Here is a 16211-nt window from a genome sequence, read left to right on the forward strand (position 1 = left end):
CAACAAACACTCTGTGAGGTGAGTGAGGCTGAGAGACTTCAGAGAAGTGTGACTAGTCCAAGGTCACCCAGCAGCTGCATGTGGAGGAGCGGGAAAGCGAACCCGGTTCACCAGATTACGAGTCCACTGCTCTTAACCACTACACCACACTGGCTCTCCAAGGTCCAAGGTCCAACATTCACATTACTCCACCGTGATGCAGGCAGAGGCGCCGAGTTCCACGCACCAATGGGGAGGCTCACTGCATTGCATGCACATTGAGAGGAGGCTGTGAGGCCCTACGGGGCCCTCCACCATCATGGGGAGGTCCGGTGGGGTCTGGACCCTCAAGACTGGGGGTCCACATACTTGGGGGAGATGGCGTATATGTGCTCAAGCCACATGTACACAGAAATGCCCCCTCTTTTTAAAGCAGTAGAACAGTAATTCCTAAACTGCGTTGCAGGATACACTACAGTGCTTAGAAGAGGGGGAAGTGACTAAAAGGCCCCTGTGAGGCAAATCTCCATGGAGAGATGATGAACTATTCCTCTGCACGATTTACTGTCCTGCCCTGCCTCTTCTCCCTCTGCCAGAAGTGGCTAATCTTGGTGCATCTCTGCATTGAGAACAATTGGAATTTTCATTCATTCACAGTGCAGGTCTGCCCAGGCAGCTCTTCTCAGGGAGAATATAGCTGACTTTTACTCATGCTAAAAATTGACAAAAGGTCCTGTCCTGCTAGGGAGCTCGGTTGTGGTTGGCTGAATGGTGTGGGGCTGGTAGGTGGGTGAGAACCTTGCATGCCCTCCAACATTTCTCCAATAAAAATAAGGACATCCTATTCAATAATAATAATAATAATAGTAATAATAATAGTAATAATAATAATAATAATAATAATAATAATAATAATAATAATAATTTTACTATTTATACCCCAACCATCCGATTGGGTTGCCCCAGCCACTCTGGGTGGCTTCCAACATGGATAAAAACATAATAAAACATTAAAAAAAACCTTCCCTATGCAAGGCTGCCTTCAGATAGCTCAGGGGGTGGATAACTCCACACTCTCCAAAATAGGGCCACCCTAAGTGGGACATTCCGGGATCAAATTAGAAACCAGGAAGGCTTCTGTAAATCTGGGACTGTCCTTGGAACATAGGAACACATGGAGAGTCTGCACTTGTGGGCTACAGCCAAGCAACAGTCTGCCTTGGGGGCTGAGTCTAGACATGGCAGAGCCCAGGCTTCACTGTGGAAGCCAAGCCCATGGCTGCTTGGTGGTCTGGGGGCTTGGCTTGGGAGTGAGAACACCTCTTCCCTTTGGTTTGCTCTTAGGCTATAAAAGAGTGTCTTAGATTGGGCTCCAGGATTCCTTTAACATATGTTAAAAGAAGGCCCTTTTGCGTGTGTAAGCATGTCGTGTTTCCAATTTTTAAAAAGTGTGCATCAGCTAGCAGAAGGCGTGGCAAGCCCTGCAGGAGAATATTGGAAGAGTAAACATTTAATCACAAACGGCGTTGCAAGATAACAAGTTTATGCAACAGAGGCTAATCAAATCAGGGCACCAATGCAATATCTACTTGCGCTGAAAGATATTTGTCAACATTAACAAACGGCAACATATTTCTTCATTATTAGCAAAAGTAGTTTAAGTGAACATTTGCTTTGCATTGCACATTTTGATAGAAAGTAAAGAGATTAACAGATCCCCAAGGTAACTGTTAAAAATGGAGAGATTGCTAATTTGTGATCAGGTATTCCCTACTTTGTATTCTAAATAGATAGGTAAGGAAGAACTCAAATATTAGTGTGCTTCCTTCCACTCCCTCTAAATAACGTCTGGAGGTGTCTTGTTTTTTCTCAGGGGCAACTTGTAACTTAATTGCTTTGAGTTTTGAAAAAATCCATTGTAGGCAATTGAAGAAAAATAAATGGCAAGGACAAGTAAGATATACATATTGCAGCAAGATGGAGAAAGGAAAGTAATTACCTAGCCATGTACTAAATTAGTTCCTTTGGAAATAAGTGCTTTAAAAATTTACTTACTTTGCAACCATATACCTGTCTACTCAGAAGTAAGTTTCATTAGAACAAAATTGCTGCCTTACCCATGGTCTAAACTTCCTACAGGAATAGACTGTGTAATTTTGATTTTCATTTGCTCTGAAGCCTGGCGGCGGGCGGAGAGACCTCCTCCCGCCGCCAGCCTTCGGAAGGCTGCTCCGAAGCCTGGCGGTGGGGCGGAGAGACCTCCTCCTGCCGCCAGGCTTTGGAAGGATGCTCCGAAGCCTGGCGGTGGAGCGGAGAGACCTCCTCCCGCCGCCAGGCTTTGGAAGGATGCTCCGTAGGCTGGCGGCGGGAGGAGGGCTCTCCGCTCCACCGCCAGGCTTCGGAAGGCTGCTCCGAAGCCTGGCGGCAGGAGGAGGTCTCTCCGCCCCACCGCCAGCCTTCGGAAGGCTGCTCTGAAGCCTGGCGGTGGGGCGGAGAGACCTCCTCCCGCCGCCAGGCTTCGGAAGGCTCCTCCGAAGGCTGGTGGTGGGGCGGAGAGACCTTCTCCCCGCGCCAGCCTTCGGATGGCTTTCCTGAAGACTTGCGGTGGGAGGAGGGTTTTCCTTCCCACCGCCAACATTCAGAATGCTTTTCTGAATGTTGGCGGTGGGGAGGAAAAACCCTCCTCCCACTGCAAGCCCCGGGAACAGAGGAGAAGTGCTGCGCCCCTTCCCCTCTGTTCCCGTACCTGTCCTGAAGGCTTGCGGTGGGGAGAAAAGCCCTTCTCCGCACCGCCAGCCTGGCAAGCGGTTTCCATAGGAACGCATTAATTGATTTTCAATGCATTCCTATGAGAAACCGTGCTTCACAAGACGAAAAACTCGCAAGAAGAAAAAACTTGCGGAACGAATTAATTTCGTCTTGCGATGCGAGGCACCACTGTATAAGGGGGCTTGTGGACGCAGAGAAAAATGATAAGAAAGGATTGGTTTTGGCATGCTGTTTAATTTGGGTGTGTTTTGTCCTGCACCTGCAGCTAGTTAAGCATGTGAGAATGAGTCAGGGAGCATGTGAGAATGACTCAGCACAATCTACAGTATAAATGCTATTGTGTTTAAGGCAAGTTTGTTCTTGGGCCCTGCCCTTGGCCAGAATATACCCTGTAAGAAGACTGAATGCTGCTGGAAAGACTGTATCTACAACTGAATGTAACTGAAACGGCATTATACAGTGGCACCTCGGTTTAAGAACAGCCCTGTTTACGAACTATTCGGTTTATGAACTCCACAAAACCAGAAGGAGTGTCCCGGTTTGCGAACTTTACCTCAGTCTAAGAACGGAATCCGAATGGTGGAAGGGCACCGGTGGTGAGGGGCCTCATTAGGGAAAGCGCACCTTGATTTAAGAATGGTTTTGGTTTAAGAACAGACTTCCGGAAAGGATTAAGTTTGTAAACCGAGGTACCACTGTACAGTCCAAGTACAGCAACTGACACTTCCTAGCACTATTTGGTGTTTCTCTGTTCTTTTGGCACACTCCGCTGTGCATGAGGACGGGCACTCTGCACATGCCCCAAAGTATTTCATTTATGGGAGAATAATAATAATAATAATAATAATAATAATAATAATAATAATAATAATTTATTTATACCCTGCCCATCTGGCTGAGTTTCCCCAGCCACTCTGGGTGGCTCCCAACCAAGTGTTAAAAACAGTACAGCATTAAATACAGTGGTGCCTCGCAAGACAAAATTAATTCGTTCCGTGAGTTTTTTCGTCTAGCGAATTTTTCGTCTTGCGAAGCACGGTGTCGGAAAAGTTTTGGAAAAGCTTCAAAAATCACCAAAAACCTCAAAAAAGGCTACCACACCGCATTCTATGAGTTGCTCCTCAAAGTCAAGTCGCAACTGTATTAACGGTGTTAAGAAAAAGGAAACAAACTTGTAAAAAACGCAAGACGTTTTCGTCTTGCGAAGCAAGCCCATAGGGAAATTCGTCTTGCGAAGCAGCTCAAAAACCGCAAAACCCTTTCGTCTAGCGAGTTTTTCGTCTTGCGAGGCATTCGTCTTGCGGGGCACCACTGTATTAAAAACTTCCCTGAACAGGGCTGCCTTCAGATGTCTTTTAAAGATAGGATAGCTGCTTATTTCCTTCACATCTGAAGGGAGGGGGTTCCATAGGGTGGGCGCCACTACCGAGAAGGCGCTCTGTCTGGTTCCCTGTAACCTCACTTCTCGCAATGAGGGAACCGCCAGAAGGCCCTCGGCGCTGGACCTCAGTGTCTGGGCTGAATGATGGGGGTGGAAACGCTCCTTCAGGTATACAGGACTGAGGCCGTTTAGAGCTTTAAAGGTCAGCACCAACACTTTGAATTGTGCTCGGAAACGTACTGGGAGCCAATGCAGATCTCTCAGAACCGGTGTTATGGTCCCGGCGGCCACTCCCAGTCACCAGTCTAGCTGCCGCATTCTGGATTAATTGCAGTTTCCGGGTCACCTTCAAAGGTAGCCCCACGTAGAGCGCGTTGCAGTAGTCCAAGCAGGAGGTAATCAGAGCATGCACCACTCTGGTGAGACAGTCCACGGGCAGGTAGGGTCTCAGCTGGTGTATCGGGTGGAGCTGGTAGACAGCTGCCCTGGACACAGAATTAACCTGCGCCTCCATGGACAGCTGTGAGTCCAAAATGACTTCCAGGCTGTGCACCTGGTCCTTCAGGGGTACAGTTACCCCATTCAGGACCAGGGAATCCCCCCACACCCGCTCGCCCCCTGTCCCCCAAAAACAGTACTTCTGTCTTGTCAGGATTCAACCTCAATCTGTTAGCTGCCATCCATCCTCCAACCGCTTATGTTGCTTATGCTTATGTTGAAGTTCACAAAAATCCTAAGAGAGAACAAGCAACCCAAAATGCAGCTCTTCTCGTGAGCTCGGTATAGAATCAAGTGTTGAGCAAAACACTTTTAGCCTTTCATTGGAAAGAAGGTGAGCCATCTCCTTAATCCAGTTTAGCTATTCTCTTCTGTATTCTCTTGCTCTAGTTGGGTACCGTTCTGTTTTGAAATGGGGCTTTCAGAACTGCACACAGTTGCTGAATGCAATACACAAATGTGCTGATCCTTCGCCATCAAGGTTTGTGCTCCTACACCTGTAACAATTCCAGCTTTACTCATTCTCCTACCAATTTCCAGGAAACTGGAAGTTACTATTATTTATTAGATTTCTTTTTTTCCCAAAGGAGCCCAGGGTAGCAAAAGTAGGTTGACAAGACTGCGATTTCCTGGATTGTCTCTGGTAATTTTCTGAGAATAGATACACCGACTACATTCCAATCCACAGGTTAAAAGGTTGATTTTAAAACATTGCATAGTAAAGTAATACATCGCTCATGATCATCCTTTTTTAAAAAATATAACTGCTAGGTTATATTAATTAAGAAGCACATAACCCATTCTGGCAAACATTGGATTAAGCAGTTCTGTTTTTATAGAACACTAGCTAAAATGGCGATAGGCAACTTGGCTGGAATAAAACAGGTCTGATCCTGATCTGGGCTTGACTTACGCACCAGATTTATAGCACATTTAAAAAAAAATTGTATGCTAATGGGCAAAAGAAATTCCTGAAAACTGACCCTGTAGAGGGGATGGCACTTGTCCCTGAAACATGGTGCCAAATGAGCGTAGATCTGCAGGCTGTAGTAATAACTTGCCAGCTGGAGAGATAAAGCAGAAGGAGATTGCTTTTCAAAGCACTTGTTGGCATCCACCACCTGGGAAGGAAAAAAAGGAGAGAGTTAACATCACAATGGCAAGCTCAACAAACTCTTTAGTAGTTGCTCTTCAATGCTCAGCCGGTAGAGCATGTGACTCTTAATTTCAGGGTTGTGGGTTCGAGCCACACGTTGGGCAAAAGATTCCTGCATTGCAGGGGGCTGGACTGGATGACCCTCGTGGTCCCTTCCAACTCTACCATTCTATGTTTTTATGAATGATGAGATAGAGACACCAGTGTCAATATATATATTCTTTCCCTTCAAAGAGCCCCAGGGGTTTTTCCTCATCTCCACCCCAACTTCTCCATGTCTGGGAAGGCTTCCCTGAACAAAAGCGTTTTTAGCGGGTGTGGAAAAGAATATAGTGAACTGAGAGCTCTTAAGCAGAACCAACCCCAGACAGCATTGCATTTGGCACCAAGGAATAACTGGGAGCGCATTTTATGGCTCCTGATCACAACCTTTGCAGCTGTGTCTTTACCTGGTAAATGTTGAATGTGCAGTGGGTGGCAGGGCTTTGGGAAAGCTGCCTAACAGGCCAAATTGGGATACTTGCCAGGTCTAACTGGGGGGAGGGGGGGGAAACCAAAGGTACTTCACCACTTTCAAAGTTTTTTATAGGGTATAAATTTTATAAGGTATAAATAAAGCAACAACAACAATTATAATAATAATGAAATAGGATGCTCCTAGTTTCATTGGAGAAATGTTGGAAGGTATGAACTTCTGGATTCAGACTGAAGCCAAGCAAATATGTGAAATATTAGAGCCATCAAGTTTGACTGTAACACTGTAGACATCTCAGCTGTGAACATACCTGAGGTAATGCAAGTAAGTATGCAAGGGACAGGGTCATGTCATTTGGCAAAGCTTCACTGGCCAGCTGCAACAGCACTGCAACAGAGGAAAATAAAAAATAAAAGCTTTCAACTACTGATCCCACTCTGCCCTTCCCACATACCAAGATTGGAAATTTCCTCACTTGCTATATTTCTGAAGATTCTAGATTTGTGTTTTAGTTACAGGTTGGTAGCTGTGTTGGTCTGCCATAGTCAAAACAAAATAAAAAAAATTCCTTCCAGTAGCACCTTAGAGACCAACTAAGTTTGTTCTTGGTATGAGCTTTCGCGTGCATGCACACTTTTCATGTGCATGCACACTTCTTCAGATACTTCTTCGTATATGAAGAAGTGTGCATGCACACGAAAGCTCATACCAAGAACAAACTTAGTTGGTCTCTAAGGTGCTACTGGAAGGATTTTTTTTATTTTGTCTAGATTCATGTGTCCTGCATGCATTCAATTAAGCACTGATCAGTGGGGCCAAAAACAGATAATGTGTAATTAAAACTGCAAGCCCGCTTTAGCTTAACTCCCAGCCAAAGTGTTTACGTGTTATCAGAACAAGATGAAATAGTGCCGTGGCAGATGTTAAAACAGAATGGCTGGAACATCTCTCATGCTGATTTACAGCACCAAAATCGGCTGGCTGTAAAACCACAGCCACAACGTAAGTTATGAACGTTTAGGAAAACAGGCAGCAGAATAGCGTGAAATATGTTGTTTCCTACAGCCTGAACATCTGTATTTCTTATCACCTGCTTTTTATGTGTCACGAGACTCAATTATTAATCAACTTTTTATCACGAGGAAGAAAGCAGCAAGCATTTTGCCGTTTTACAAATCATTACAATGGAAGAGTTATGGGTGTACCTGGAAATATATGGTTATACACAGCAGCAGGCTGGGATGCTAAATATTCCTAAACTAATGAAAGGAATTAAGTAGCATTGGCAATTATTCCTAAGCCATGCTGATCACAGGAAGCTGACTTATACTAAGCCAGATCACTGGTCCCTCTAGTTCAGGGGTGGCAATGTGAGGCCTCCGAGATGCTGTTGGACTACACCAAAGACCTCAATTCAAATATAATATTGTATCTATTCATAATCAAGAGTGCAATCTTATGCATCTCAGTCTTAAGTCTTACTGTGTGTTTATGATTGCAGGCTAAATTTCTCTGGTACTTGTACTAGATTCTATATTCCTGACAGTATCTGTAGGTAACAAACATCTTAAAAGCAACAAACATCTCAATTTTCTAACATCCTAAACTTCTTTGGAAATCGGTACAGAGCACTGCAAAGTGATATTTGGCGCAGGAAAGGAGGCCATCCTTAGAAGAACATCCATTGCAGAAGACAGAAAGGAACTGCAGATATCAAGTCCTTAACTATAGCAATAGAGCTGCAGAGACACCTGTCCCCCACTCCCAATTTTGGAAATTAACCTCCCACTCCTACTGCCCTGTGTTGTGAGAATGGTTAAGAAGGGAACACCATTTTGCAGAATCCACATTGATGCAAGCAATTAGGAAATAGACACAGACAAGAATACCTGGGGAATAATCTATCTATCTATCTATCTATCTATCTATCTATCTATCTATCTCAAACTCACACTCTCACTTAAACTGCCACTAAAGTGGCTTGGCAATATGGCTAGACCAATACAGTGGAACCTTGGTTTTCGAGCATCTCAGAAGCCGAACGATTCGGAACCCGAATGCCGAAAACCTGGAAGTGAATGCTTCCATTTTTGAATGCACATCAGAAGTTGAACAGCTTCCGAGGTGCGTTTCTCCATTTTCCCCATTGAAATTGCTGACCGCTCATTGCGCCTCGGTTGTCGAACATTTCAGAAGTTGAACAGTCTTCCGGAACGGATTACGTTCAACAACCAAAGTTCCACTGTGTAGCTCAAGCTGGTGCAACACTGTGGCAGAAGATACAGATCATAGGCTTCATGTTGCCCTGGGTTTCAAAGAGTGATGTGGTTTTACACTAAAACAAATAATAAACGTTCATGTCCTTCACGAAAACTGCATAAGAAACTCTAGATTTTTGTTAGGTTTTTCCTGTTTTCTTTGATCCACTAAGCGCTCTTTTTTTCTTATTAAAAAGCAATGCTAGTTGTCTCCAGATCAGAATTTAGTAACACAATTGAAGACTTCCATGACAGAATTATTCTGTCATGTTTCTGTGGTTATCCAAAGGCCTCCATGGATACCATAATGGTAGGGAAATGGAGTTTCTCTCTCATAAGGCTTTTGCAATACTTCATCTGCAGAACTTTTCTTAAGAATAGCCATCACATTATTTCTTCTGTACAGTACAAAATTGATTTCTGGATTGGGCCCTTTTCTGGTGAATTATTGCACTCAATGGATCACACAATGGCATCTTATACACATAAATACACCAGTTTGCTCGTGTGCTTTGTCAATGGTGATTGATTTTCCTGGAGAGCCAATGCTCTCAGAACTGCAAGTAGCATTTATCTGCACGGCATCAAGTCAGTTATAAATGAGTGGCTTGTATAAATGTCCATACAGGTACAATTGTGTTTAGCAGAATTAATTGGTGTGATTTTTCTCTTTTAGTAACCATGGCGGAATAAACAACCTTTTGAAAATTGCTCGCCAGTACAACTGAAGTGAGTGTTTTTTGTTTGTTTCAATTATGTCATCACATTTCCAAGTTTTATTAGGATGTTCTGGATCTACTGAATCCTGAAGACTTTTTTCTCATACTCCTCCTAAGATCCATGGACATCTCGATCAACTTAGACAGGACTATTAAGCTGTGTTAAAAAAACTAGTTTTTGTGGGGTGTAGTTAATTTCTCATAATCAAGCTGCCCTCATTTTTCATGGCAAAACTTCCACGGCAAGTAGCATTGGAATATTTCCAATTTGGATGCACATATTTCAGCTTCTGAAGATGAGGGATGCATACCACAACTGAAGACTTCCTCGATTAGTTGACCATAGCTTCCCTTTACAGTCAAACCAGGAAACTATGATTAGCACATTGGAAATAAGCTAGGATCTAAACCCAACCTATGACTATGATTCCCTATCCCGATTTGTTCAGCTAATGGTAATCATTGTTTCCCAGTTTGGATGTAGTGAGAAATATGGAAAATGAATCCAAGAAGAGAGGAGGAGACAGGCAATATGAAGACAGAACAGGCAAACATAAGTCTCGTGCATATTTCACCTTCTTGAGACAATACGAGCATCCAAACTGAGGCATCCTTTTTCAAAGGATACTTACAAAACACAAACACTTGTAACAGTTTAATTTTCAACTGGGAAATAAGGTCGTTAAGAGCCCCCTCTCCACTTCCTCCCTCCCACTCAATGAAGCACAAAGGAGAACAGTGTTCGTTTTATGAATCACCAAGTGCAATCTTCATATAAAATACTTACTCAATTGTAATGAAAAGATCTATGCATTTTAAAAAAAGTGTGAATGCGAGGAGTGAATCTGAAGTCAAGTCAAATATAATTTTGGCAAGAAAAAGAAAGGAATAGTCAGTATGGGTTGTGATTGCAAAAGTGGACTGTTCTCTGCTGAGAGAGAGCAACAGCAAAATTACACATCACTGCTCATCAAGCGGAGGCTGTGTATCATATAACTTAAAAGAAAGCACCAAGAATATCAAGTTCCAAGCATGACTACATTATTAGGAATGCATCTCACTCACTCAACTCTCGCTCACTCACACATACAAAGTTGCCAAGGCACATGTCAAGCTATCAAATTAATAACGGAAGTAGGTTTATTTGCCCATATTACCTGTATACTGAATAAGGAGGATGCTTGGATGAGCAACCTGTATCACATAGCCACAGTTCTCCGACAAGTCAGTAAAATTAATAAACATGTGTCTTCTAACAATCAGAGCACCACCAAACATTTGGGATTCTCCCTGGGTTGCAGAAGATTCTCTCCAAAAGTCCCTGATTTCTGATCTCCATTGTTAATTATTCAAAGACCACAAAGACCCATTAAAACAGACATTGCGACAAAACAGATATTGCAATGCAAGTCACGTCGGATGAAGAAGCAAGGGGGTGGAGAGGGATGTTCAATCAGCACTGACAATGCAAGCAATAATCTAGAAGAATTCCTCCCCCAGAAAACTGTGCTCTGAAGAATGCGGGGGTCCCATAGAAGCTTACAAGGGATTCCTCAAATGAGAAACTCAATAATGGTGGAGCAGCCACACCAATTTTCTCCCATAACCTTTGGGAGGGTGGTTTCTGTGTTCATTTACAATTCAAACAGCATGGGTGTGAAACCCAATGTGACCGCCCAATGCCCATCATCCTATGTGACCCCCACACTGGATTTTCTTGGCAGATATGCAAGGCTCCCTCACTGGACCAGCTCTTACAGTTTCAAGGTAGAAATTTCAAAGATAAGTGATCTAGACATAAGTTAGAACACTACCCTGTGACAAATATATACCACCCACCCACCCATGAAGAAAGCAAATAAGCACACACTGTACCTTCTGTGGCAGGAAAGAGATAATGCCCTTCACTTTTAGTCTCCGCAAGCTTCCCAGTTCTCAGCAATACTTCTGCAAAACTTTCCAAAGGATTGTGCTGATACGTGGTATAAGTAACTTCATTCTACAGAACACAAATTTTAAGCACAAATTATAACCAGCGTTCGCTGCGTGTTTGATTTCTCTACTCTTTCCCATTATTGCAATTAGGTGCCGTTTACACCAACCACTCTCTCGCCCTTGATGCTAATCAGATCTGATTAACTGACTAGCCAGTAATTTATTTATTTTTTATCCACGGGTCTCAAGTCTAAACACTCAGACTCGAAGTGTTTCATTGCCATTTGGTGAGGGGGCTTTGCATGCCCTCTCAACATGCTGAAAGAGGGCGTGAAGGGGGTTGTGCATAAATTCTGCCCTCTGCCTGTCCTCTTCTGACATTTGTGCATTCAAACTCTATCAGAAGAAGGACTTTCGTACCAATGTACCCAGCTAGGGCTTCTCCACACAAGGTGGGAAGCTTGCTGTAACAGTCCTCTCTGCACCTCCTTTTAATACGTGGAGGGTGGGTCGTGTGGATAGGCATTTATTTATTTATTTATTTATTTATTTACCAACTATTTAACAGGTCGTAAACTTACATCTGCAAGGTATGGATCATCTATCAGAGATTCATAAAATGGATGGCAGCCTTGCTTTTCTACTGCTTTATTTGCTCCAGTGCTGCCTTTTAATGCATCTCCAAACTCTTGACCCTGTTTAGGGGAGGGAAAGACGGAGAAGCCCAAATATTAAGACATCGTAAGCTCTTACCTGGAAAAGTCCTCACATTTCAACAAATGTTAAAAGACAAGATATCCTAACAGATGAGGGCACATGTTTAAGTAGTGATGATAAAAGCCTCTTACAGTCGTACCTTGGATCCTCAACGCCTTGAGACTAAAACGTTTTGGCTCCCGAACGCAGCAAACCCAGAAGTGAGTGTTCCGGTTTGAGAGTGTTCTTTGGAACCCGAACGTCCGACGCGCCTTCCACGGCCTCCGATTGGCTGCAGGAGCTTACTGCAGCCAATCAGAAGCCGAGCTTTGGTTTCTGAATGTTTTGGAAGCCAAACGGACTTCCGGAACGGATTCCGTTCGACTTCCTAGGAACCACTGTATTTGCAACACTCAAATTAAAATGCATGTCTAGAACCAGGGCTTTTTGCAGCTGGAACTCACTGGAATTCAGTTTTGGCACCTCTCAGGCGGGCGCCATTGCCATTCTAAGAGAATGAGGGAAGTGCTCATGGTGAGTTCTGGCACCTCTTTTTCTAGAAAAACAGCACTGTCTAGGGTCCACATGAATAACATGTCTTTGTACTTCTGATTCCTCTACCCAGGTCCCTTTAAGTAAATCAGTGTTAAGCGTGGCAGTAGAAAGCTAAACGTGAAGAATGAAGCAACAGTAAATTGCCATGGTCAAACAGCTGAAAGATAAGGGTATGGTTACTTCTTACATGTAATGGCCGAAGATAGGTCAGTGACTTCTTCCACCACTGTCGATCACTGACGGCATGCAGCATAGCTTTTGTGGTCAGCGTTGTATTAGAAAGGACCTTCATGGTTTTAGCTGTGGTCCACTGCAGTAGGTCAGCAGACTGACCAGAGGAAATGCTGGTGCCAACCTATGAGTTTATGCAACACACAATCCTTAGTACAAAGCTGCCAAACAGGTTACTTTTTTATTATAACTGGTGCAAAAACATGCATCAAAAGTCTTTCAAAGGTTGTAGCTGGGGCAATTTCAACCACCACACTCCTTGTAAGTGGCAGGATTTGATATAACACAAGCGCAGTAAACACACAGACACTGAATTTAGTACTGGAAGTATTTTTAGCACTGCATTTTCTACTCTATAATAATAATAATAATAATAATAATAATAATAATAATAATAATAATAATAAAAGCCTTGCAGTTAATAGCTATTTATGTTTCACACTGTTATGAAAGTTTGTTCAGATTGTGCCCTAGCGCTAGAAGATAGCAAACCGCTGATTACAACAGACTAATGAAACCAGCAACAGATGATATTATGGGCGCTTTGCCCAGTTACCAGTGATTGGGGAAAAGAGTGAGGACATAAAACAGCAGATTGCTCAGAGAAGAAATGTTTCGTTCTCAACTCCTTGAGTTTATTGCAGCTATAGTGTCCAAAGAGGTTCAGCAGTAAATCAGGTGGACTGAAGTTTCACTCAAAGGTTTATAGAAAATGGCATACTTGTCCATACAAAAGGCAATACTTTCCAGTCACTTTGAAAAAGGATATTTGAGTACTTCATGAAAGGCTGGATGCCACTCTGGAATGAGGACATTTTCCCCAATGGCAGGTTGAGTAGTACACTGAATATGTTTCTGGTTACTTAAGGATAATATATTCTGAGGAAGTAAATTAATAATAAAGAATACTACTTGTAAGTGTACGTAAAGTATGCCACTTCTTTGAGAACCCTTTGTCATTCTCCTCTTCAAACACATGCTTGCCAATGTGTGCCACTTTTTTCGGCAGAGAAACGCCTCAACAGCACCTCCAAAAGTATATCAGCCAAATCAGCACACCCTCAGCAAATAAAGATCAAGGAAAAGGCCAGTGGGGGGCTTGGCCCCTCGCCCCCCAGTGGCACCCCTGACAGAACCCACGCACCCATATTCCTCCTGCACATATTGGCCAGATTGGGATGCAAATCAAGATTATGTTGAATGGAAGATCATGTGAGGAGGAGGAGGAGGAGGAGGAGGAGGAGGAGGAGGAGGAGGAGGAAGGAAAGTCTCTGGAAAGCACAGAAATACACCTATTGGTACCAACTAAGTATATATTAAATGACATCTCCTGGGAAGTAAATGCATGAACATCATATCACATTTCAGCTAGCATTCTATCTCAATTCCACTAATTTGGATTGAAAAGTTATGTGTTAAATGCTAAAATGTGTTAAATTTTAAAAAAAAACCCATAATTGTGATGATGATTTGAAAAGCTGAAAGTATAGGGTAAAAAAAGATATCAAAAGAAGTATTGTGGTGAGGGTTTTTTTAAGGGGGGCTGGGGAGAGAATAACATTTCTATATGCAACAGAATGCCTAAGTGTGAAGCTTTCCATTATTAATAGTGGTAAAAAGATATAAAGAGGAGGCCTCCTGCCAAACACTGAATAATCAGTTGGAATTTTCAGTTCTTGCTTCTCTAACTGAAGGGACCCCATGCTGAGCAAAATATGGCAAAAATTCCACTCTGCTTAGAAAATAAATGGCAAAAGATGCACTGAGCTGTATTTAAAGACAGAACAAAGAAGCTACCCCCTTGGAGCTAATTTTATACACTTTTTTAAAAAAAGGGTGAGAAAATGAACAGTTGCTAAAGAGGAAATATATGATCTTCTGCTGGACTTTAGACTGCTTGACCACCAAGTGCAAGCCAAGGCAGGGAGGGGGGCGGAATGCAAACAGTAATATCTGCCGGGTCAAAAAAGTCCTCTTTAATTCGTCATTTGGCTTTCTGTAGCCCTCTTTTTTCCAATCTAGATCAAAGAACTATCAACTTAGCTCTGAAAAGAGGAGGCAGAGGGCATAAGCAGTTGTCTCTTAGGAAGAGAGCTGGGCTACAAACCACGCTTGCAACTGGTGTGATATTCAGCAGGCTGCCCTTGTGAACGACCATGCTGCGTAAGTTAAGTCTTTGTAGTGTTCCTGCAGTTTTAGGTCTTTCTGTTTTTCTAGAGCACAGCTTTCCAAACTGTGTGTCGCGACACATTAGCATGTCAGCTGCAGCGTATAGGTGTGTCATGTGAATGCTCATCACGCTCCTCCCGGGCCTGGAAAGGGGTTAGTTTAACCTCCGGTTTGCTAGTAAAACTGCGTCACAAAATGATGCACGTCTAAAAAGTGTGCTGCCAACATGAGAAGTTTGGAAAGCTCTGTTCTAGAGTGACGCTTTCCTGATTGACAAGGAGGAGTATTAAAATTTGAGAGGAATCAAATGACTCAACTTATATATATGCATGCATCCATAAACACTTCTGATGCATATAACACAATAGTTTGGAACCAAGGCTAAGTTAGGTATGCTTTGTTCCCAATGAAATCAGTACTTAGTCACGAGTAACTTGTCCCACTGATTCCTGTGGAGCTTGTTGAACTAACTTACCCCGAATCCAACCTTATATTTGTGCAAAACACAATGACTCTCCTGACTTCATCTCTGAGGCATCCTGCCTGTTGATACTGGACAGGTCATCAGTAAAAAATATTTGAGAAAATGTAGTCAGATGTCCACATGATTAAGACTGAACTCCTACCTAAACTTTTCCGGGAGTAACTTCTACTGAACTCAGGAGACTTGCACAGGATTGTGCTTGTTAGCCCATTGCAATTTGCTGGCTAGTTGGAAGTTTATATTAACTAAATCACTAATTTCCATTGAATTCAAAGACTCCTGCTATTATGCCTGGAGTTTGGACCACACAACTCATAAAGCTGCAGTGAGTCCGCAAACTGCTCACAATCACTGCTTGGAGACCATGCCCAGTGTCGATTTAGATATGCGACGCTTGTATCATGAAATCTGGGGTTTGATCTTTGAAATTGGCACTGCCAAAGCATTGGCTGGGCTAAAGCAACAGCAACCTGGGCTCATATTGAAGCTCAAAAAAGAGAAGATGGGAAGACCATACAAGAGAGGGAGAGAGTGGTGCACAAACCATCTACATGCTACTTCTACGCAGGAGTTAGAAGAGACAACCCCTTTAAAGACCAAGCTTGGCTCAAAGAGTTCTAGCTAACACAAGTAATAGACTCTTACCCAGTGATCACTGCCATGCAATGCAGTTCACGGAATGCAGTGCAGCTGGGCAAGATCACCAGAACATCCCTCTCTCAACCCACCTCCAAATTCTCGTCTTTCTCTCCTCCACAGCACCCATCACCACCACAGCTTCTTTCTTTTCCTTTGCCCTACCCCTCCCTCAAATGAAAATGACAAATTTTGGTGTTTGCATACAAAGGGGATTCTGGTCTTCCCGGCAGTTGTCAGGGTCAACCCGTGTTAATCCAATGTCAGGGA

General features: G+C 43.2%; 1 protein-coding gene across 2 annotated transcripts in view; it reads right to left on the minus strand.

Annotated features, from left to right (window-relative positions):
- Positions 1–16211, minus strand: part of NBAS (NBAS subunit of NRZ tethering complex) — a 180351-nt gene that overhangs the window by 51745 nt on the left and 112395 nt on the right. The window contains exons 36-40 of one of the 2 annotated variants that reach the window (XM_083495382.1): positions 12609–12776; positions 11752–11865; positions 11111–11234; positions 6569–6645; positions 5611–5748 (exon numbers count right to left, since the gene is read on the minus strand). In XM_083495382.1, coding sequence (XP_083351508.1) covers positions 5611–5748; positions 6569–6645; positions 11111–11234; positions 11752–11865; positions 12609–12776 — 621 coding nt within the window. The remainder of the gene's footprint in view (positions 1–5610; positions 5749–6568; positions 6646–11110; positions 11235–11751; positions 11866–12608; positions 12777–16211) is intronic. The other variant, XM_083495383.1, reaches the window with a different exon arrangement.

This window comes from Podarcis liolepis (genome assembly GCF_965112155.1).
Source record: "Podarcis liolepis genome assembly, chromosome: 3".
NCBI lineage: Eukaryota > Metazoa > Chordata > Lepidosauria > Squamata > Lacertidae > Podarcis > Podarcis liolepis.